This window comes from Carassius carassius, chromosome 8 (assembly GCF_963082965.1).
Source record: "Carassius carassius chromosome 8, fCarCar2.1, whole genome shotgun sequence".
Classification (NCBI taxonomy): domain Eukaryota; kingdom Metazoa; phylum Chordata; class Actinopteri; order Cypriniformes; family Cyprinidae; genus Carassius; species Carassius carassius.
The window spans coordinates 3437909-3462365 of NC_081762.1; the positions used below are offsets into that span (position 1 = coordinate 3437909).

Sequence of the window (24457 nt, forward strand, 5' to 3'; positions counted from 1 at the left end):
AGAAGAATAAAGTCTCTCGTGATTACGGTTCAGCCTGAAACATTTAAACCTGGTCTGAGCGATCCTGACCTCAATATCTCTGAACTTGGTGATCTCCACGTATCCCGGCCGGCCCTCCGTCAGCAGGAAGAGCCTGCGCTGGGTCATGGCGATCTTCCCCACGCCGTGGCTGGTCTTCACTGAAGACGAGAGCTTGTAGACACATTCGTCCTTCACCAGGTGCTCCAGCACGACGACCGGCAGATCCACGTCTTGAGCCGCCGCTTCGGTCTCCTTCCAGAAGTTGTAGAAGAAGCAGAAGGTCTCTGGATCCACCTGCTTCTGCTGACCTGTGTGGAGGAAAGATCGCAAACATGAATGTTTTACTGGAGATCTTGGGCTTTCAGTCTTTTAGATGCAATGGAGCTCAAACTATGATCATCCTTGTGCGAGGCACCCGCTTCCTAAAAAAAGCACTTATTAAAAATGTAGGATAAATGTGTTAAATATTATTTGGAAAATATTTCGTTTTTATTATATTACATTACGTTTTTTTTCACTATGAACTTTTTCACTATGCACTAAACCGGTCTTAAGTGTTAATTTTTTGAAATTGAGATTCATACATCATCTGAAAGCTGAATAAATAAGCTTTCCATTGATTTATGGTTTATTATTATATTTTTGGACAATATTTGGCCGAAATACAACTGTTTGAAAAGCTGGAATCTGAGGGTGCAACAAAAATCTAAATACTGAGAAAATCTCCTTTAAAGTTGTCCAAATGAATTCTTAGCAATGCATATTACTAATCAAAAAAAGAAGTTTTGATATATTTACTGTAGGAAATTTACAACATATCTTCATGGAATATGTTCTTTACTTAATGTCCTGATGATCTTTGGCATAAAAGAAAACTAGAAAATTTTGACCCATACAATGTTTTTTTGGCTATTGCTACAAATATACCCCGGAGACTTAAGACCAGGGTCGCATATATGTATTTATTTAATTTAACCTAATTATATATTTATTATATATTATATATATCTTAAAAGTTAATCTTATTATCTTTATATTTTATACACTGTTTTCTCGAAACATTGATTGACTGGTTGTCTATTTTAATTCTTATATATTTAAATATTTTTAATTCTGTGTTTTAATTATTATAATATATATAATTTATTTATATATGTATATATTTATTTTCTAGTTTTATTTATTTACATTTTTATTTACATTTTACAATTCATTTATTTTTTATTTTTTTTACTGTTTTCAGTGTACTAAACTACTTATTTTTAGTTAGTTTCATCTTAGTTTTATTTATTTTCTCTAAACTTTGGTTTGTTGGTTGATTGATCGACTGATTGGCAATTTAAAATAAATCTATTAATATATTATTACTTTGTTTTATTATTATTAATATTATTTTCATGCACTATACTGTCTACTGCATGTCTTCTGAAGTCATTTGATGCTTTGTGTGAGGAACAGACTGAAATTGAATCATTGTATGCTAATGATATATTCAAACATGATGTAGACTTTAAATGACCAAAGCATCTCTTCTGCATTACACAAAAGGAGCGTCATTGTAGTTTGAGAACATTAGCATGAGTAAATGATGACTGAAATATTGCAGATCTCGTGGCATCTGAGATAAAGGTGCTTTCTTTATTTTATGGCTCCAAGCAATAAAGCGTTATGGTAAATTCCATTAAGATATACACTACCGCTCAAAAGTTTGGGATCAGTAAGACTTGTAATGATTTTTAAATTAGTCTCTTATGCTCATCAAGGCTGCATTTATTTGATTAAAAAATCTGTTTCCAGCACTGATAATAAATCAGCATATTAGAATGATTTCTGAAGGATCATGTGACTTTGAAGACTGAAGCAAAAATATCTCTTTTAAACCTGAATGTTTACTGAAGAGTTGTGCCTCGCATTCAAATGTTTTTTAAATGAAGAATGAGTGTATGAATGAGAAATGCAGAACTGACACACAAACTCAGACCTGTTCAACTAAAACCATCCAGGAAATGATTTGACACAGAGCTTTAAATGTTACATGACTTTAAACAGACAGGAAATGATTAACCAGCGTTGTGCTACTCGAGCAAATGAACACATGAGTACAGCTAGAGGTTAAACACAAACTGGGTTAAAGATGGCAGCTCTGAATGTGGCTACCTGAAGAACATTCCTTCACGTGCACACACACACACACACTCATGCACATGCAAGTATGGAGCCACACATGTGCCATCATGCCGTGATGCTGTTAGTACTGATGGCACATGCAAACTACGCTTACCCTCCAGCTCAAGGTAAAACACAGACTGCGAAGTGGAATCCACACCTGACAAACCAAAGCGATTTTTACAAAAAACACTAGAGAATCAGTGAGCATATCACTATCAGCCAATATTAATATCAGCATATTACAATGTTATTTATCTGCTTGACTGGGCCGATATTGGTAGCAGATGTTATCAATATAATATAATATATTGTATGTTTATATTTTTATATATTTGTATAGTTATATTGTACATAACGGTATATTTTATACTACACATTAAAAATTTTTTTTTACAAAATTACCTGTCCCCCCACCCACCCATCCATCCATCCATCCTCTACCTGTCTATCTACCCATCCATCCATCATCTACCTCTCTATCTATCCATCCATCATCATCTACCTGTCTATGCATTCATCCATCCATCCATCCATCCATCCTCTACCTGTCTATCTACCCATCCATCTATCCATCCATCCATCATCTACATCTCTATCTATCCATCCATCATCATCTACCTGTCTATGCATCCATCCATCCATCCATCCATCCTCTACATCTCTATCTACCCATCCATCATTATCTACCGGTCTATGTATTAATCCATCCATCCATCCTTCATTTACCTACCTATACATCCATCTATCTACCGTATTTTCCGGACTATAAGTCGCACTTTTTTTCATAGTTTGGTTGTTCCTGCGACTTATAGTCAGGTGCGACTTATTTGTCAAAATTACTTTGACATGAACCAAGAGAAATGAACTAAGAGACATGAACCGCCCTCTTGCGGCTGGAGACAGTAATGTTTTCTCTTGGTTCTTGGTTCTAAATAAATGCGACTTATAGTCCAGTGCGACTTATATATGTTTTTTCCTCATCATGACGTATTTTTGGACTGATGCGACTTATACTCAGGTGCGACTTATAGTCCGAAAAATACAGTATACGTCCGTCCATCTGTCCCTGCTCCCATCATCTCTCCATCTATTCTGCACATTCAAATTTGTGACAGCTGCACAAATAAAATATATTGCATCTGAAAGCTGAGGTTGATGGTCAGTTTATTTGTTAAATTTTTTGAAATCATTTCTAGTGAGAAATTAGTCTTGAATTTGTAGTTATTAAATTTTGCTTAGCTATCACCAAAGCTCTGTCTACTGTTTCCAAAGTCTGTCCGAAATCAGCTTTGGAAGGTACATTCACACACAAGCGCTGCCTGCAAAGTCATTGCCTGATAGAGCAGTGAGGCATCAAGTCAGCTGCCTAATCTTTCAGATGCAGCCTTGGATTGCAAGAACAGGAAAGCTTCCCAGATCTTGATTAGTTTCCCTAGTCCATTAGTTAGCTCATCTCTTTGGCCCAAACAAACAACAGCTCTATTCTGATTGGTTGTGCTTTGTACCCACCCACAGTAAGAGCCTCAAACAGCCGCTGGATGGTGCCCTGATCCTTCACGATGCCAGACTCCTGAACACGCTGCACAAAGTCCTCCATGTGCAAGTGTTTCTTGGGCAGTTCGAATCTCTTCACCGTCCCATCATCTATTGGTCGCGCCCGCTCTCGTTCATTCTCTCTTTTCACCCGGCTGATTAGACGGTTCAAATCGGGGCGTCGCTCGGCCATCCTCCTCTCCTCCACCGACAGAGACTCGACCAGCACATTCAGTAGCTTGGCAGGAAATATGTCCATGTCTGTCTTATACAAGCTCTGGAAGTCTCCGAGGGCATCCACGCGCTTCCCAGCAACAGAGTTCACCAGTCCTCGCAGGTAATAATAACGGGCCAGGAGGGCGGAGTCATCTGGGGTTGCTGTGGAGATGGCTTTGCTCAACTCTTTGATGAGATCATTGTAGTAACTCTGAACGTATTGGTAGGCGAGCGGAGGAGGGAATTCTGGGAGTTTAAAGGTTTTGATTGGCCTTGAGGGACTCCAGGTACCTGTAACCATGAAATAGGAGATAAGTGACACATACAATGACTTTGTTCTAGTGGTAATTTCGTAAAAACTAAAATTGCAGATGAATTGTCTATCGTGTAATGCAAATAAAGTCAGTTATGGATTAAGTGAATGTAAACTGGTGGGTGAAAACTGAACATATGTCAGTTTTACAAGCATGTCTTTCGTTTTAAAGGGACAGCAATAATTAAGGACCCATCTGTGTCATTAATGTTAACCAACAAAAGATGTTAAATAAATGTACATGTTAAATAAACCTACTGTATCTGAAAAATGAGTTTAATTTGTATCTCTTCCGTCTTATTGTGCTCTCTTCAAAAATTATAAATGATATATATTATCTATATAGCCTACTATATATGAACAACTATTATTTTTATAGTCGATCCCTTTTTACAACTGTTAAAGGGATAGAAATGAAAATTGTCATCTATTCAAGTTTTTCCAAATTCAATCCTAGATTCAAATTTCTTATAAGCTTAATTGATTTGGTCTAAAGAGAGAAGAATTAATGACTATTTCTGTTTGAAAACTACATATTAAATAGCTACAAAAATAACTGTTTTATTCAAACTGCAGCTTGACTAAAATAATGACTAAAAGTTGACAAAACGCAATGATTTTTCGTCGACTAAAACTATAAAATGTGACTATTAAGTATAAGACTATTAAGAATTTTTGACTCAGGATAAAGATTAAGACTATGCCTGTCAAAATTAACTGCTTTGTTCAACGATTTATAGATGATACATAATCAAATTTTACTAAATTTACTTTCTTAAATACACAGGAAAGTTTACACCTGGTCACTTAAAGGGTTAGATCACCCAAATATGAAAATTAGCCCATAAATTACTCGCCTTGAAGTCATCCTAGGTGCATATGACTTTCTTCTTTCATACAAATCCAGTCAGAGTTATTTTAAAAATTGTCTTTGATATTTCAAGCTGTTTGATGCCACTCAGCAGTTGTTGGACTTCATCGGTCCATAAGGAGTTTAATAAAAAGCGCATCCATTACAAAACAAGTGTCTCACACGGCTCTGGGGGGTGATCAAAGGACTTCTCTAGCGAATCAATGCGTTTTTGTAAGAAAAATATCCTTGCTCAAAGGGTAATAATCACTTTAATCTAGCTTGCGCTCACTGTTGTAAAACAAAAGCAGTTTCGGGGAAAAGACGTATAAGGTCAGTGTTGCACATGCACCAGTGAGTCGTGAAACCCAACACTTGTTAACAGGAGCAAAGATTCCTTACTTTAGCAAAGGAAAAACAGTCTCCTCTTGGCTGACTTCTTGGGGAAGTCGTGGCCTAGTGGTTAGAGAGTTTGACTCCTGGATACTGGATCACCATACTTGGCTGTATGTCACATCACTTATATCGAAATCCTTTTATATCAGGTTTGCGGAGACACATTTATGTGGCCAAGTGTAAATGGAGCCGCTTTAACAAATCAGATAGCAATCCAATCAGAGAAAACACATGAAGTGACCAGGTGTAAACAGACCCTATATGTTAGTGCACACATGAAGGTTGACAGAATAAACATATAGCAGATATATGCATTTCTCTTCCATAAAAATAAACCAAAAATACTGATGACATCACCTGCTGAGGGCACATGCTCTTCTTTATGTGCAATAAACACTCTATAAAACAATGCTTCTCAGCAAACTTTTAAGGGGGCCGCAGGATTAAAATGGATTAAATTAATATTATTAAAGAATATAATTAATATGAATATTATTAAAAATAAATATTTTTAATTAATATAAATGTATATTTAACATACAGTACAGACCAAATGTTTGGAAACATTACTATTTTTAATGTTTTTGAAAGAAGTTTCTTCTGCTCATCAAGCCTGCATTTATTTGATCAAAAATACAGAAAAAACAGTAATATTGTGTAATATTATTACAACTTAAAATAATAGTTTTCTATTTGAATATACTTTAAAAAAATAATTTATTTCTGTGATGCAAAGCTGAATTTTCAGCATCATTACTCCAGCCTTCAGTGTCACATGTAACATCAGTCTATCACATGATCATTTAGAAATCATCCTAATATTCTGATTTATTATGAGTGTTGGAAACAGTTCTGCTGTCTAATATATTTGATCAATAAAAGGTTAAAAAGAACTGCATTTATTCAAAATAAAATAAAAATTATAATAATATTTATTCTAATAATATATTTTCTTTACTAACACTTTTTATCAATTTAACACATCCTTGCTGAATAAAAGTATTAATTGTATAAAAAAAAAAAGAAAGAAAAAACTTTTTATTCATCAAAGTATCCTAAAAAAGTATCACATGTTCTGAAAAAATATTAAGCAGCAGAACTGTTTCCAACTTTGATAATGAATCATCATATTAGAATGATTTCTGAAGGATCATGTGATAATGATCCTAAAAAATCAGCTTTGCATCACAGAAATAAATGATAATTTAAAGTATAATAAATTTAAAAACAATTATTTTAAATTGTAATAATATGTCACAATATTACATTTTTTTCTGTATTTTTGATCAAATAAATGCAGGCTTGATGAGCAGAAGAAACTTCTTTCAAAAACATTAAAAATAGTAATGTTTCCAAACTTTTGATCTGTACTGTAAATGTTAATGATATCAATTAAAATGCTAAAAAACTTAAAGGATTAAATAATTTTAAAACTATGTAACTTAATTGAAATGCTAAAAAACTAAATCAAGATGTAACTAAATATTTTTGTTTCTCAATAACTTGTTATATATTTTATGTTATACTTTATATAGTTTTTATACTATGAATATTGTAATATATTTATCTTATTTTTGTTAAAAGAGACTCACGTCCTGCAATATCTATGGCACCAACACTACAATAAAGGAAAGATATATATATATGTTAAACCACACGAATCCCTGGAGGTTCCTTGGTTAAGACTTGTTTCAGAATATATGATGTGTTGTTAAAAGTGTCCTCACCGCTGTGGAAAGGCATGGTCCTCATGGACGTCTGTTGAACCGGGACGGCGAGCAGTCGGTGGTCGGCCAGGTTTGGCATACTCACCCCCAGCCTGCTGTTCAGGCCGTTCTCTGGTCTGACGTACTTGCAGATCCCCTCCATCATGGGTCTGTGAGGAGACTCTGTCAAGGCTCTCATCCTGAGCGACAGAGATGGAGATGTGCTTTATTTCAGATCATTCTTGTCAGATGATGGATTTCATCACCAAAAAGGGAAAATTAAAAAAAAAATTGTGTTAGTTTTTAACCCTATTTCTTGTACTGCATGTGTGACCTGCTGATAATCATTTCAATACGTTCGTCAATGAGTAAAAAATGAATGAGAACATGTTTACAGTAAATACACTTACAGCAGGTAAATATGTAAGACTGTAAAAAAATTAATTAATAACCTTCATGCTGCTGTGACAGGATCACATATTAAGTTACATACAAACTAATGCCATTACCAACTAAAAAAAACAACAACCCTGGTTATCTTTACCAATAACCCTTGGTATCTATTACCAGGAAGAGATGATCTGAAAAATTGTCATACTTTAGTTTTTATGGCCCTGATACACTCGTCCTCTGACCCTGAAGAATTAAACAGGACGTTTTTGTCTGCTGTGCCTTTCACGTGTGAGATGTTTTCAATGGTACACTCTGGCTTGTAGATTTACTGTGGTGTTAAATATAGTGTTTAACTTCCCCTTCCTTCAATAGAAAGCATCACATTGAATCAGATTCAAGCCTCATTCCCCTTCCTTCAATAGAAAGCATCACATCGAGTCGGATTCAAGCCTCATTCCCCTTCCTTCAACAGAAAGCATCACATCGAGTCGGATTCAAGCCTCATTCCCCTTCCTTCAATAAAAAAGCATCACATCGAGTCGGATTCAAGCCTCATTCCCCTTCCTTCAACAGAAAGCATCACATCGAGTCGGATTCAAGCCTCATTCCCCTTCCTTCAATAGAAAGCATCACATCGAGTCGGATTCAAGCCTCATTCCCCTTCCTTCAATAGAAAGCATCACATCGAGTCGGATTCAAGCCTCATTCCCCTTCCTTCAACAGAAAGCATCACATCGAGTCGGATTCAAGCCTCATTCCCCTTCCTTCAATAGAAAGCATCACATCGAGTCGGATTCAAGCCTCATTCCCCTTCCTTCAACAGAAAGCATCACATCGAGTCGGATTCAAGCCTCATTCCCCTTCCTTCAACAGAAAGCATCACATCGAGTCGGATTCAAGCCTCATTCCCCTTCCTTCAACAGAAAGCATCACATCGAGTCGGATTCAAGCCTCATTCCCCTTCCTTCAATAGAAAGCATCACATCGAGTCGGATTCAAGCCTCATTCTCATTGCTGGACAGAAAGGGAATGAGGAGGTGGTGATGCATTTTGTTTCCTGTGATGACTAACTATTTCCTGTAATTGTTTGATAACTATTTGTGTCCTCTGTTTCAGGTCACCAATGAGACCTATAAACAGTGAGCAGTCTATTAGACTGGATATACATGCACAGATCCCATGTATTTACACTAATCCAGGGCTCTAGACTAACTTTTTGCACTGGTTGCACTGGTGCGCCTAACTTTTTTTCGTAAGTGCACCAGCACAAAAGTTAGGTGCTCCCAGATTTTCAACCGCATCGCATTTAAGACCATAGTTTTACAAGGTAACTTTTTTTTTTTTTTAAATCGCTGTCCATATAGGCAATATTGACTTGTAGCCTAAATTATTAACTAACCATCTGGTCAACATCCATTTTTTATTTGAAGCACAATTCTACAAGAAAGGTAACTTACTGAAAAAGCGTTAAAAGTGCCTCACTAAGCTGAAATTTAAACTTAAAATATTAAATAAATAGAAAATCTAAATTCAAACTGAATTTATGGACTATCCTCCATCGCAGTCACATGACCCTCGGATGGCCAACTCCTGTAGTTTGGTCTTCTTGATCTTTGGCCTTGACTAAACCAGCTGGCCACACTCTCTCTAGCATCAAAATCTTCCAGACTTGGGCCCTCTACACTGATTCTTATCAGATCTTCCGCTGTATCTGAATGAAGGGATGCTCTATGGTTAACAGCAAAACAGTCCCTAAACAGCTTATACTACTGTTTCAGCTATTAAAATAGGTTAGTTTTGCAAAGGGTCTACTTTTATTTGTGTGCACTCACAATATCAACGAAATGTTGTGCTTTTATAAAATAAAGACAAACACGATGCGCTTTCTGCGCTTTTCTTGTCTTTAACAGGAGTACAAAAATTTACTGAAACTCAGTGAAAACATGCCTCACAGACATGATAAATATATCTATAGAACGCTTTAAAAGACTACTTAATGAAAACAAATCGAAAACAAAAACTCTTTCATTATAATCATAATCTGTAAAGATGCACTTCTCTCTAAAGGTGCGTCTAATGAGGAGATTCATCCTTGTGACACAGACTCAGAAAACACTATTTTATTTGTAAATAATTCAAATATCTCTTTCCCCCGTCACATTTATGTTAATAACTTTTGCCGGTGCTTTGCGGCAAGCTTTAACCTATTGTGTGTATTTGAAGGCAGAACTGTTCAGCTGCTGATGGCACACAGCATTGGTCTAAAAACTACATTGGACTCACTCTAGAGCCCTGTAATCAGAATACAGTCACATTTATGATTACTAACTTTTCATCCAGCATCCCTAATGCACGATCTGCTAAAAAAAACTTGTAAACAATACGGGCTTTTCCAACAGAGGAAACTTTTCATAGTTCCTAGAACTATTGGTGGAAGTTTCAGCTGCTGGTGTGAATGCAAACAGGATAACTCAGAGGGAGAAAAGAGTCTACGACTGACTCTTCTGGCTAGTACCTACAACTATGTGGTGCAAAACCCCCGAATGTCTACATTTTACAAACTCCGCACATAAACATTAAATCAGTGCCGTATCTGCAGAGAGAAGCCGTCCTACCTCAGAAAGAGGATTTCGAAATTTACAACTTATCGTGCAATTTGTATTTTTGGACTGCTTTCTTGATTGTTATTTACTGTAAATGCACTTAATTTATATGCTTTGGCATGGTAATGCAAAACGAGTAATAAAACATAACTGCATTTTTTTTATTATTAATAAAAACTGGACACAGGAAGAAAAAAAAAGAGATGAGATGAAAGAGTCCATTAATGTTGACTTTTATTTACCTGCGAGTCTCTGAGCGGATGTTCAACTGCATGCGAGTGAAAGCATCATTCTTTCTGTTCAAACGGTCCCGTAGAAATGAGTGGAATATATGAGTGTCTAACACCTACAAACACACACATGCATGGTTTGGGTGGGTTTGGTAGAGAAGCACATGTATAACCGAGCGGGAGTTTTTAGTTACCTTCTTGTAGAACTTGTGATCGGTCGCCTCTCTGGACCTGAGGAACTCCTCGCTGTTGAAAACTCGATGCTCATAGTTCAGAAAGTCACAAACTTCACTACAGAGAGCAAAAAAAGACAGCAAATGGATTGTTTCCAGATCAAACACAGAGCATGAAACAACATAGCTAAGTTCACATTTCAGCAGGAGAAACTAAAGGAATAAAACCCTTTTAAATCCTTGTGTTTTCAGGTAAATCCAGCCAAAACAGAAATGACAGGATGTTTAAGTTCTGAAAAGTTTTTTTTTTCAATCTAGAGTAAATCACAGCATTCTGTAATGAGAAGAGTTTAGCCAGTCATAACTGAGGTCATTTACATATGACACATACAAAGAATTTTGTTTATTTTAACATTGTATAATATAATATAATATAATATAATATAATATAATATAATATAATATAATATAATATAATATAATATAATATAATATAATATAATATAATATTCCAATGATGGTTATTGTCATTAGATTCTTATTACAGTAATACTTAAAAAAAAAAAAAAAAAAAAAAGTGTTTTACTTTTTGCAAGTTGTGGCTTTTTAGAAGAAAAAAAAAAGCATTTAAACAGAGAAGAGTTCACTGTTTGCTGCCATCAGTCTTGTTTTAGTATTACTCATATACTATTGAAATATTTATTCATATTATATTTTACATTTTTTGTTTAATATTAGTTTTCGTAATTTTGTGAGGGGATTTTGTCATTTTATTTGTAGTTTTATTAGTTTAAATATTTCTACTTAGCTTTTAATTTATGTTTTAGTATTAGTAATTGTAGTATTTTAGGTAAACATATATTATAATTCTTGGGCAAAATTTCCCAAATTAAATGGCAAAATCTTTTTTTTTCACATTTAAGTTTTTCATCTAATATTTATATTTAATTTTATTTCAGCTTCATTTAAATTACAGAAATCATTTTTTTATATACTTTTAGCTAACAAAAACAATAAAAAATTGTACAAAATGTAAAAAAATGTTTAACTTAATTACAGTGTATGACATAATGATAGGAGTCAGAGAGAGGGTAAAAACATGAAAAAATTTAAAAGCCTCTTTTGTGCAAGTTGACAAAGAAAATAATACAATGACAAAATAAACTGTAGAAGTGTTGCGCTTGAGACCTGAAGATGTTGACGATGAGCTCCATGGTGATGTTGAGGATGACGGTGTTGACTTTGTGCTGCCACTGTCTCCTGTGAGCGCGCAGCTCATTGATGTCAGTGCAGCTTCCAGCACAACACACATCCAGATCATAGTGAAGCTGAAGTCCTTCAGCTCTGCACAAACACACACAACACACTCAACACCACAGCAGCACAGTCACATGACAACCTCAAACTGAACTAACAACACACAATCTAAACCCTGCAGCGGTGTGTTTCTGTTTTGGTGCCTGCGTTTATTAGGAGTAATTAAGTTCATTATTTGCAGTTGACTTAATTGTGTCTCTGAGCTCCTTTGAGTTTGATGCTTTGTTCACAGCAGGATCATGTTCAACAGAGAGCGTAAAATCCAGTGAATCACCTCGAAATAAATATATGGCATGCCATGTTGTGATGAATTACAAAAACATCCTGCTGGTGTACAAGATAAAGGTGACGTGCGTCATGTTTCCAATGTTAAAATACTGTCTTGTACTTCATATTGATGTTTAGTAAAGGTAAAGACATTTAAATGTCATTTTTCTATTTCAAATAAATGCTGCTCTGTTGAACTTTCCATTCATCAAAAAACATAAAATTTATCACAGTTTCCACAAAATTATTAAACAGCGCAACTGTTTTCAACATTGATAATAATCAGAAATTTTTCTTGAGCACCAAATCAATATATTAAATTGATTTCTGAAGATCATGTGACACTGAAGACTGGAATAATGATGCTGAAAATACAGCTGTGTATCACAGAAATAAATTACATTTTAACAGATAATCACATAGAAAACTGTTATTTTAAATTACAATAATATTGCACAATATTACTTTTTTTCTATATTTTTATTAAATAAATGTAGTCTTATTAAGCAGAATCTTACTGACCCCCAAATGCTTATACAATTTTGTATGCAAAGTGAAACAGGAAGTCTCTTACCGAAATATAAAACAATCTCTGGCTGTCAGTGGCACATCTGGAAGCTCAAGTCTGTTTGAACTCGAAGACAACACGGTTCCTTGGTCAAGATCTATAACAACCAGATCATCCAACTCCTGTCAAAAGACACAGGAATCTGTCATCACCTGAGTAATAAATCAGGCCTATTCTGTAAAAGTACACTGCTATTAGTGCAGTGTATCCGATTTGAGTGTCATATTATCAGCATTTCCAAAATGAATGGAAAATACAGTCAACCCAAGCATGATATGAAGCTGGTCTGTACCTCTGCGACCTCCTTGAAGTGGGACGTGTGGCAGCCCATCAGGAAGGCCGTGGGGGCCATGATGAAGTCCAGCATCTGGCGAGATAGGACAGGTACGAACGGATGCTGCCAGCACAGCGGGTGAATGAAGATCATGAAGCATTCAGCGAATAGTGTGAGTCTGGCCCAGTCTGTGGACAGAAACACCACCCTCTGCTCCATCAGGATACTGCTGATGATCTGAGAGCAACAAAACCAGCAAGAAGAGTTCCTTTGAAATCATACTTTATTGTTCAAGCAATAATTACACAAACATCTCATCAAAATGTCCTGTCAAAATAAAATTGTGAGTTTGAGCCAGGTTAAAACGGGTTTACACTGGTTTGGTACCAGTCCATACCCAAATGCTTGTCCCAGTGTAATTTTTTCGAATTATTTATATATTAAGTATTTATTAATATTTTGAATTACATTTTTGTATTATATCAAATATATTTATATATATCAATCAATGGGTGACATTGGCTGCCGTGCCACAGGGCTGTGTACTGAGCCCTCTTCTGTTCTCCCTATTCACCTATGACTGCATTCCTGTTTATGGCTCCAAAACCATAATCAAATGTGCAGATGACACCACGATGGTAGGTGATCATGAGTCAGCCTACAGGGATGAGGTGCAGCACCTGGCTGTGTGGTGTGCCACCAACAATCTGGAGCTAAACAACCAGAGGACAAAGGAGATCATTGTGGACTTCATACAGACTAGGAGTCATGCACACACACCCATCTACATAAATGGAGCTGTAGTGGAGCGTGTGTCGAGTTTCAAGTTCCTTGGCATCCACATCTGATGTCCTCATTTGGTCCCATAACACCACCACCCTGGACAAAAAGGCACAGCAGCGCCTTTACTTCTTACGGAGCCTTAATGGGGTCATATAATGCCCATTTTCCACAAGTTGTTATGATTCTTTAGGCTCTTAATGAAAAGTCTGTAATATAGTTTGTTTAAATGTCTCAATGGTAGTGTAAAAAACTATTTTTTTACCTAGTCAAAAACAGCTCTTTTCAAAACACGCTGGTTTGTGGAATTCTCCTTTAATGCTAATGAGCTCTGCTGACTCCGCCCCTTTCTTCTGATCTGCTCTCTGAGAGACTGTTTACTTTAGCCACATTCATAGTGAAACTTGCTAATTAGCACATTATTAGGAAAGGCGATTTTCAATGATTCATTTAAATACATTATACTCACTGCTACTGTACGTGAGGCTGGATCATGAAGGATTCACTCGAACATAAACGCTTTTAAGTAGATCAAGGGCGCATTTCTTTCAGATCCAAATGTAAGTTAATCCTCTGGGATTTCAGTCGCTCAGATGTCGGGATTAAATGACTACTGCTATGTTCATGATTACTTCCAACAAGAAAACACCTCAATCACTTAGGAGTCATGCTCGTCTGCATCTCGGACTGATGACGGCTCACTCATCAGTCGCTGCTGTCTGAGGTAAGACACAAGTCCAGTCTGTGCTGAAACGCTGCTGTCAATCAAACAATCGTGGGAGGGGCCTCTGAACGTGTGACATCACACAGTCAGACGGCTCGATTTGAGAAAGGGGAAAACATTTAACGAGATTACAAAAAAACACTTGGTGGATTTTTAGCATTATAGGGTGGTTGTGTACACACACTGCCAACACACATTTCAGTTCAAACAACTTGTAAAAGTGCATGTAGCATTATATGACCCCTTTAAGCAACTCCAGTGTACATTTTGTAAATCATAGCTTCACTTACTCTGCACTTATATGTACTGTATATAAAACACTATATTCTTGCACTTCTGGTTAGATGCTAACTGTATTTCATTAGCTCTGTACTTCTCTGCATAATGACAATAAAGTTGAATCTAATCTAATCTAATGTCCGGTGAGTATGCTGGCCATGCAAGAACTGGGATGTTTTCAGCTTCCAGGAATTGTGTACAGATCCTTGCAACACGGGGCAGTGCATTATCATGCTGCTACATGAGGTGATGGCCGTAGATGAACGGCACAACAATGGGCCTCAGGATCTCGTCACGGTGTCTCTGTGACTCACCAACATTCAGTTAACGGACAACAGTTTAGGCGGACATTCCTGCAGTCAGCATGCAAATTGCATGCTCTCTCAAATCTTGTGACATCTGTGGCATTGTGTTGTGTGATAAAACTGCACATTTTAGAGCAGCCTTTTATTGTGGCCAGCCTAAGCAGGGTGTCTACAGGTTTGACCAAGTTAAATTTAAGACTTTTTAAGACTTTTTAATACCATTTCCAAACAAAATTTAAGACTAAATTCAAAGTCACGCAAAAGTCAAGCACAAAACCATGAGGATATTTTAAATTATTATTTTATTTAACTGATTGTTCTTGAGAATATATTGAACAAAAAACTCTATTCCAGAAATTAATTTCTATTTCATGACTGTCAAGGCACTCACACACTTTGAATCCAATGTAACAGTAACAATGTGAATGCACAAACACTTGAAATGTAAGGTCACTTATGCTGCTTGAAGCACTTGACAATACTCTCACTCACACGTACACACACACACACACACACACAAATACTTTCTCTCACAAACACACACGCACAATATACTATATTCTTACTCACTGCACAGTACAACACAATACACTTACTTACTCACTCACTCACTCTCAGACGCCCATTATACCATTTTTCTAAGTTCTGCTGTTTTATGCTCCAACTCGCTCTCAACCCCTTTCAGTTCTGACACTTTTTCTTTGAAACGCTTTCTAAGAATATTTGATTTCGTGATCAGCTGGGCCACATTGCCTTAAAAATGTCATCGATTCCGTCATTTGACCTGTACGATTGATGGCTCGTCACAGTCCTCAGCACCCAAATTACTTCTGCCCTCAGTGTCGGAGTAGAGCCAAATGTTGTTTCGATGTCTGACGATGCCTGTGCTTGTTGAGCTGGCTGTGTCCTCGCACCCTCTTTTCCGTTAGCAGTGGCGGTACAAAAGTCATTTATTTGAGGCTGATGTTGGCGGGTTGTAGCAAAAGCTACGTGTTTCCCGCTCTGCATGTGAGACTCCAGCGCTTTGATCCCCATTGTACCCAACTTAAACCGTTTACAGCAAACCGCACAGTAAGCCTCGCTGTCATCTTTGGGCACCGCTTTCAGCCACCACGAGAAACTTGGATTTTCGAGCCATTTGTCGCTAAATTTACATTTACCCATATTTGCTTGCCTTGTCTCAACACTACGCCGACTAAATCCAGATAATTCAGTAAAATCCACCGCTGGGGTCAGGGTTGCCAGATCTGACTGACAGTTTCCAGCTCAAACACGACGTTAAACCCGCCCAAATCATGAAAAGCCCAATTTGGCGGAATATCTGGCAACACTGAGGCGTTGTCAAGCAAGCACGTACCTAGCAACATAACAGATTTAGAACCTGCGCAGGAGATTCTCCTCAAAACGAAAAACGTTTTCTTTTCAAAGTGTAAAAAAAAAACATTTTAACGATGGAAAAAATCTTTGTAAAATTAAGATGAAGATTTAAGACCCTTGAGTTCAGATTTAAGACAAATTAAGACATTTTAAGGCCTTATTTTAGGAAAACGGAATTTAAGACTTTTTAAGGACCCGCGGCCACCCTGCTAAGGCACACCTGTGCAATAATCATGCGGTCTAATCAGCATCTTGTTATACCACACCTGTGAGGTGGATGGATTATCTCGGCAAAGAAGAAGTGCTCACTAACTCAGATTTAGACAGATTTGTGAACAATATTTGAGAGAAATAGGCCTTTTTTGTTCATAGAAAAAGTCTTAGATCTTTGTGTTCAGCTAATAAAAAATGGGGGCAAAAACAAAAGTGTTGCATTTATGTTTTTGTTCAGTGTAGTTTATTTCAGTTAGTTGCACAAAAACATTTATAATTTTCATTTAGTTTAAGCTTTTCATCTAATATATATCTTTTAAGTCATTTTTGTCCTTTGTGTCATTTTTACTAGTTTGTTTTTTTATCTATTTAGCTTCACTTAATTAAGTGTTTCTTTTATTATTTTTATTTTATTTTATTCAGCTTTATATCAATGAACACAAATGTTTAACAATAGTAACCCTGGTAAGTCTAAATATATATATATATGATTGTAACAAGCACAGCCTTAGGTGTGAAGATCTGACTGACCTGCAGGATCTGTTTGGGTTTGAAACACAGAAAAGGCAGGTGAAGATCAAGGTCCATGACGGGCCGATCCACATCCAGTCTGGAAGGAAGTTCAATCTGAAAGGGTCTGAGATTGAACACCTAGAGGAACATCCACAGAGACTAACAATGAAGTAGGTGATCTGAAACATCTTGCACACCTTGCACAGGTAAAACAACTACATTATAAGTTAATAGTGCTGATGCGCACCACATGCAGCGGTCCAGGAGGCGGGATGGGCACCAGCGCCAGTTTGGCAGAAAACTCCTTCACCTGCTCTTCAAACTCACACATGCGGGACGTCTTCAGCTGGAGCAAGAAACTATGACAGAGAAATAAACTGATTACAACAAATACTTCATGTTACAGCTAAATAATGTCATGGAGTGGGTGCTACCTGGACAGACAGTCTCTGAGGGCGTTATAATATGGATATTTGGAGATGATACAGATGCTGTATGTGGTGAACAGACGCTGGAGTTTGTTCAGCCGAAGGCCGTTTTGATAAATCCCATTATCTGTAACACACTACAGTAACACAACATGACGAATGAATAAGCAACCGAATTTTACCAAATGTTTACATTAATCATTATTTATATTTATTATAAATCATGCATTTTTTACATACACTTTTAAAGTGGGATGCTTTTATTCAGCACGGATGCATTAAACTGATCAAAAGGGACAGTAAAAACATTTACAATATTACATAAGATTTCCGCCTACAAATAAATGTTGTAGTTCATCAAATAATCCTGAAAAATTAAATGCAGCATAGTTTCCACAAAAATATAGTTTTAAAAGTTTTCAACGTTGATAATAATCTGAAATGTTTCTGATGGATCATGTGACACTGAAGACTGGAGTAATGATGCTGAAAAATTCAGCTTTGATCACAGAAATAAATGACATTTTAACATACTGTATATTCACATAGAAAACTATTACTTTCTTCTTATTATATTTTAAATCATAATAGTACTTCACAATATTCCTGTTTTTCTGTACTTTTTATTAAGTTAATGCAATAAAGCAATAAAAAATCATCTAACTGACCCACCCTTTGAATGGTAGTGCATATGTTGTTTTTTTATCATAATTATTATAGTAGTATAGATTACAGATAATACTCTGAGCTAATGATAAGACGTCTCACATGAACAGGTCTGCAGTACTGAGCCACCACACCATGAGTCTGGTTCCCAAACACATCTGTGAACACCAGGAAGTGATAGCTGTCTTCTCTGCTCTCACTGGTTATTCCCAACCCATCTGTCCAAAGACAAACCAGACAGTGTCAGCCTTCCTGATTAATCACACAGAGCCCCAGACTGAGGCGTTTGCGAGGGTCACCTGGGAAGCAGAGCTGTGGCAGGGCTATCAGATCAATGTTCTGAGGTACGCTGAGGTCGTCTGACGCGGCCACCACTGGCTCGTTGGTTTGGCCAGAAGTGCTGATGGTGGGAACCGGTTGGTCTCTCTTCTTCTTAAAGGAGCGTCTCCGCTGGGCTCTGCTGAAGTGTTGAGTGCCGTTCCTGGAGCTCTCTTTTGTCACAAATGGTGGAGCGTGAACCTGCAGCACCTCCGCCTCCACCAGAGGCTCCTTGACTTCACCCTGCAGCTGTGAACAAACAAGATCACAGTCAACATTCTGGATAGAAACACATATTATACACACAATTATATTTTGGACTTTTTTTACAAGGGAATTTTTCATTCTAATTTACATAAAAGTGTACAAAGTATATATGTATATATCTCCATGTCGCTACCTGTTATATATATATATTATTTCTATATTTATATAAATACATTGTTTATAAAATATATACAATTTATATATATATATAGGATATATATATATATATATATATATATACACACACAGATATTTTATATTTTACATTGAAATTTGGTAATTATTATTAACATTATAACATATATATATATATATATATATATATATATATATGATTTATTACTTATTTAAATATTAAATATTTATTTAATAAATATTTTAAAATTATTCATAATATTAACATTAATACATTTTATTTTTTATCAATTTAATTTAACTTTTTGCTTTTCAATTATATTATATATCGTCCTGCATAATATATATATATATTATACAGGATGATATATAAAATATTATGCAGGAAAATATATATTATATTTTAGATGGGATTTAATAATAATATTTCATACTGTATGTAGAATTATACACATTTATTTTATAAAAAGTTTGTTTTTTATTATCATTATTATTATTCCTAATTATCAATATAATTTTAAACAGCATTTTCATAGTTGTTTGCTCAACATGTTGCACAGAATGGCTGTGAACACTGAAATAAACAGCTTGAGCGTCTCACCAGGACTAGTTCTTTCAGACGTTCGTTGGAGACTCCGAGCACCACACACGCCTCCAACAGACCAGACGGGACATTTTCTGCCATCAGAGTCGGTTCTGCTGAGCTCAGGTCACATACACTACTCTTCAGTTTTTGGCCCCATTGTGGTTCTTCAACTTCCTGTAGGTCGGTTGAAATAGTTACTGAGACTTCAGTTTATGCCACACCGGACCTTTTTAGTAGCACTGACTGTAAATCAAACGCTATTAATATTGCTTACGGTTAGTCATGCGACATCTAGAGACCTCAATATCACAGAGACTGACAAAGCATCTACTGTTATTGTGTAAGAAGCAGCTATCGCAATCTCACAGCTATAAGAAATCATTTATATTTAAAGATGCACGCAAGCAAAAAGGGATGTTTGCACAGTGTGTGGTACAAAATCTGTCACCCATAAAACCATCACTATACGAGACGTATAGAGAACGTGTTTCACAATCAGTGTCCAGAGTCTCTCATCTGAGTCAAGTGGCTGATTTACATCTTATCAGAGATTAATGTGTCATCATTCACAAAACTTTGTCAGATCTTAAAGAAAAACTGCCAAGACAAAAGCAATCAGTTGAAAATATTTATCCTTCCTTACTTGGGTAAGAAGAAAGAATTTTAGAGAAAAAACAGTGACAAATGTAAAAATAAATATATAATAAAACATAAGATTTAAAAAAAAAACTATATACAGTATATTACCTCTAACAGTAGACTGCTAAATAAATTCATTTATAAATTGTTTTTAACTTATATCTAGTTTTCATTATTATCATCATTTTATTTATTTATAGCTATTTTAGTGTATAAAGTAAATGAAAATGTCAAATGTTTCCTTGGCATCTAGCTGAAATAAAATAAATTTAAGGTTTTTTTTAATATTTTATTTTATTAAAATATAGATTTAGTTTTAGTTAACTACAACAGCCTTGAATAAATAACTGAAAAGGCTAAAAAAAAAAAATGAAAAAGCTAAAATAAATGAATAAAACATCTTACAGTTTAAATTGGGTCTTTATACATCCAAATTAAATCTCTAACTTTAAAAATTTCAGGATGGTGATATCTGTGAGCCTGGACTAAATCACAGGTATGTTTGTAGTAACAGCTAACAATACATTGTATGGGTCAAAATTATACATTTTTCTTTTATGCCAAAGATCATTAGGATATTAAGTTAAGATCATGTTCCATGAAGATATTTTGTAAATTTCCTACTCTAAATATATAAAAATTTCATTTTCGATTAGTAATATGCATTGCTAAGGACTTCCTGTGGCCAACTTTAAAGGCGATTTTCTCAGTATTTTTTTTTTTATGCACCCTCAGATTCCAGATTTTGAAATAGTTGTTTGACCTTTATGACTGGTTTTGGGGTGAAGGGTCACATCTGTGGGTCTGTGGCACCTTACAAACTGAAAACCCCAGGTCTCCGTTTAAGTCAAAGTCAGACTGTATTTCCATATCCAAGGAAATGTTCTCCACTTGAGTGAATGTTTTCACACTTGCAATGAATAATAGAGTCTAATAGTGTGGTTCTCCCTGATTGCTCCTCTGTTTTCCCATCAGAATGACTGCATGCAGAGAACCGCTCCCAACACAACATCTGTTTCTTGTCAGAAACTGGATCAAGTTCAAACTAAGACTAGGCCTGAATATGAAAGTGTGGAGTCTGTCACAGTTCTGTCCGAAGCATCTACTGTAAGACAGTACGTGTGCTTACACCACATGCACAACAGTTACAACACAGACCCTGGATAGAGAGAGAGAGAGAGACTTCATACCGCTGGAGCCAAGTTTGAGGAAGACGTCAAGACCAGCTGGGAAAAACCAAGGAAAAAGCCAGGTTTGTCATTCCTGAGCACAGATCTCCTTCGGTTTAGCCAAAACAAGTGCTCTAACCTTCTGTATACTTATAATTACACATCATGACCGCCTTTTATGAATTAAAAATTCATTTCACACAGCAGAAACATTTAAGTTAATTTGTTTAACAAGTTAACTGGTTGTATTAAGAAATGCAAGTTTTTGTGCCCTTCGGTTTTTAACAAAAATGTATTTCTAAACTGAGTATTTCTAATACACAACACATATGTATTTAAAATCGCAAAACGTGAGTGTAAGAGTGTATTATCATTACAATTTAAATCACACAAATTTACATAAAATACATAAAGACTATATAAATATATATAAACTCACATAACCTTCATACAGTGTATAATTACATTGTAACGTACGTTATACATATAAACATTCACTTAAAAAGTTATTTTTGAGAACAACCCAACTGACACAGTAAAGGTTAAATAAACAAATACATAAAACAACCAATGATTTTGTTATTATCGGTTGGTTTTGCTCAAAATACGATATTACATGCACACGCGGTCAGCCCTTAAGCGCGTTCACGAGCGAAAATACAGAAATATAGCAAACAGATCGAGTTTAAAAGCATAAAATGTATATGTTACAGTGACTGAACATCGAGAAAAGTCATGTCTGTGACACATGGACAATATAAACCGAGTCAAACGAGTGACTGTGTATGAAGATTCAATACAGCGCAGTAGCAGTACGCAATATTAATTCATATTCAGTAACGTAAAGATTGAGTGTAATGTAAACAAACCTGTGTCCCGCGGCTACAAGTTACAACGGGATTAGAAATGCGACAGAAAGTAAAAGAATAACGCGCTGCTGTTGATGTAGATTAGAGTCCGTTACAGAACACGCCTTGTTATGGCTATAAAGGCAGGATACAGTCGCGACCTGACCCGTCAAACTCTTTCTGAAAGATGGATGGAAATCCCGCAACTGGAGCTCCGCTGCAGCCAAGATGACCAACCATACTCTGGAAGGACTCGGCGCATGAATATTAATTAGGTACTTCTGACGTTGCTTAGTTACCTTTTTGAAGCGTCCAGTCTGACGACCTAATTAATATTCTTGCGTCACGCCGTCACTTTTTTCACCAATCAGGTAGGACTACAAGCCAAGCGTCACCTTACGTAATGAATATTCATATGCAAAGCAGTCAACGTAGTAGAATTCGTAAAATACACTCCCAGAGCTGAAAAAACATCTGGATTAAACGTACAAAAGCGATCCGCGATAACTTAAAAGTACTATAAAGGACACCTAAACTGATTTTAACTGGATTAATGAAGGTTCATCTACAGTAATTTATATATATATTATTTTATATATGCTCTTCTCTACAAGTGTATTCAAACTCTGTTAAAAAAAAAAAAAACGTCGCCAAGTGTTTATTTCTGATTACTGACCTAAAGTCCATCATTCCTACTCTAAAATAAAATAGCGCCTATATATACAGGTGCTGGTCATATAATTAGAATATCATCAAAACGTTTATTTCACTAATTCCATTCAAAATGGGAAACTTGTATATTATATTTATTCATTACACACAGACTGATATATTTCAAATGTTTATTTCTTAAAATTTTGATGATTATAACTGACAACTAAAGAAAATCCCAAATTCAGTATCTCAGAAAATTTAAATATTGTGAAAAGTTTCAATATTGAAGACACCTGGTGCAACACTCTAATCAGCTAATTAACTCAAAACACCTGCAAAGCCTTTAAATGGTCTCTCAGTCTAGTTCTGTAGGCTACACAATCATGGGGAAGACTGCTGACTTGACAGTTGTCCAAAAGACCCACAAACACCTTGGCAAGACACAAAAGGTCATTGCAAAAAGAGGCTGGCTGTTTACAGAGCTCTGTGTCCAAGCACATTAATAGAGAGGCGAAGGGAAGGAGAAGATGTGGTAGAAAAAAGTGTACAAGCAACAGGGATAACCGCACCCTGGAGAGGATTGTGAAACGCAACCCATTCAAAAATGTGGGGGAGATTTACAAAGAGTGGACTGCAGCTGGAGTCAGTGCTTCAAGAACCACTACGCACAGACGTATGCAAGACATGGGTTTCAGCTGTCGCATTCCTTGTGTCAAGCCACTCTTGAACAATTGACAGCGCCAGAAGTGTCTTGCTTCAAAAAGGACTGGACTGCTGCTGAGTGGTCCAAAGTTATGTTCTCTGATGAAAGTCAATTTTGCATTTCCTTTGGAAATCAGGGTCCCAGAGTCTGGAGGAAGAGAGGAGAGGCACACAATCCACTGTTCTTGAGGTCCAGTGTAAAGTTTCCACAGTCAGTGATGGTTTGGGGGGTCATGTCATCTGCTGGTGTTGGTCCACTGTGTTTTCTGAGGTCCAAGGTCAATGCAGCTGTATACCAGGAAGTTTTAGAGAACTTCATGCTTCCTGCTGCTGACCAACTTTATGGAGATGCAGATGGTTCAAATCAAAAGGAGCCCCAACTAAGTATTGAGTGCTGTAAATGCTCATTCTTTTCATGTTCATACTTTTTAGTTGGCCAAGATTTCTAAAAATCCTTTCTTTGTATTGATCTTAAGTTATATTCAAAATTTCTGAGATACTGAATTTGGGATTTTCCTTAGTTGTCAGTTATAATCATCAAAACTAAAAGAAATAAACATTTGAAATCTATCAGTCTGTGTAATGAATTAATATAATATACAAGTTTCACTTTTTGAATGGAATTAGTGAAATAAATCAACTTTTTGATGATATTCTAATTATATGACCAGCACTTGTACATGCATTTACACTAAACTTACAAATACAGCTGATTTCCTATTGAACTGTCACCAACTGAATTGCAGTGGCCAAACTATTTTAAATAAAATTGATAAATCTACAAACTCGATCTTAGAATCATTTGATAGCGATCCGGACTTCGGA

The 24457-nt window shown here is 36.0% G+C and overlaps 1 protein-coding gene across 2 annotated transcripts in view; it reads right to left on the reverse strand.

The window, feature by feature from the left end:
• The window catches only part of LOC132144990 (DENN domain-containing protein 3-like), a 32468-nt gene extending 9876 nt beyond the window's left edge, over positions 1-22592 (reverse strand). Inside the window, exons 1-16 of one of the 2 annotated variants that reach the window (XM_059555640.1) lie at positions 22298-22592; positions 19636-19794; positions 18614-18881; positions 18417-18532; positions 17655-17785; positions 17468-17579; positions 17239-17358; positions 13048-13266; positions 12762-12877; positions 11792-11947; positions 10625-10721; positions 10443-10546; positions 7226-7404; positions 3700-4230; positions 2303-2347; positions 70-329 (exon numbers count right to left, since the gene is read on the reverse strand). In XM_059555640.1, coding sequence (XP_059411623.1) covers positions 70-329; positions 2303-2347; positions 3700-4230; positions 7226-7404; positions 10443-10546; positions 10625-10721; positions 11792-11947; positions 12762-12877; positions 13048-13266; positions 17239-17358; positions 17468-17579; positions 17655-17785; positions 18417-18532; positions 18614-18881; positions 19636-19719 — 2538 coding nt within the window. In that variant the 5' untranslated portion in view covers positions 19720-19794; positions 22298-22592. The remainder of the gene's footprint in view (positions 1-69; positions 330-2302; positions 2348-3699; positions 4231-7225; positions 7405-10442; positions 10547-10624; positions 10722-11791; positions 11948-12761; positions 12878-13047; positions 13267-17238; positions 17359-17467; positions 17580-17654; positions 17786-18416; positions 18533-18613; positions 18882-19635; positions 19795-22297) is intronic. The other variant, XM_059555641.1, reaches the window with a different exon arrangement.
• Positions 22593-24457: the final 1865 nt, after the last annotated feature.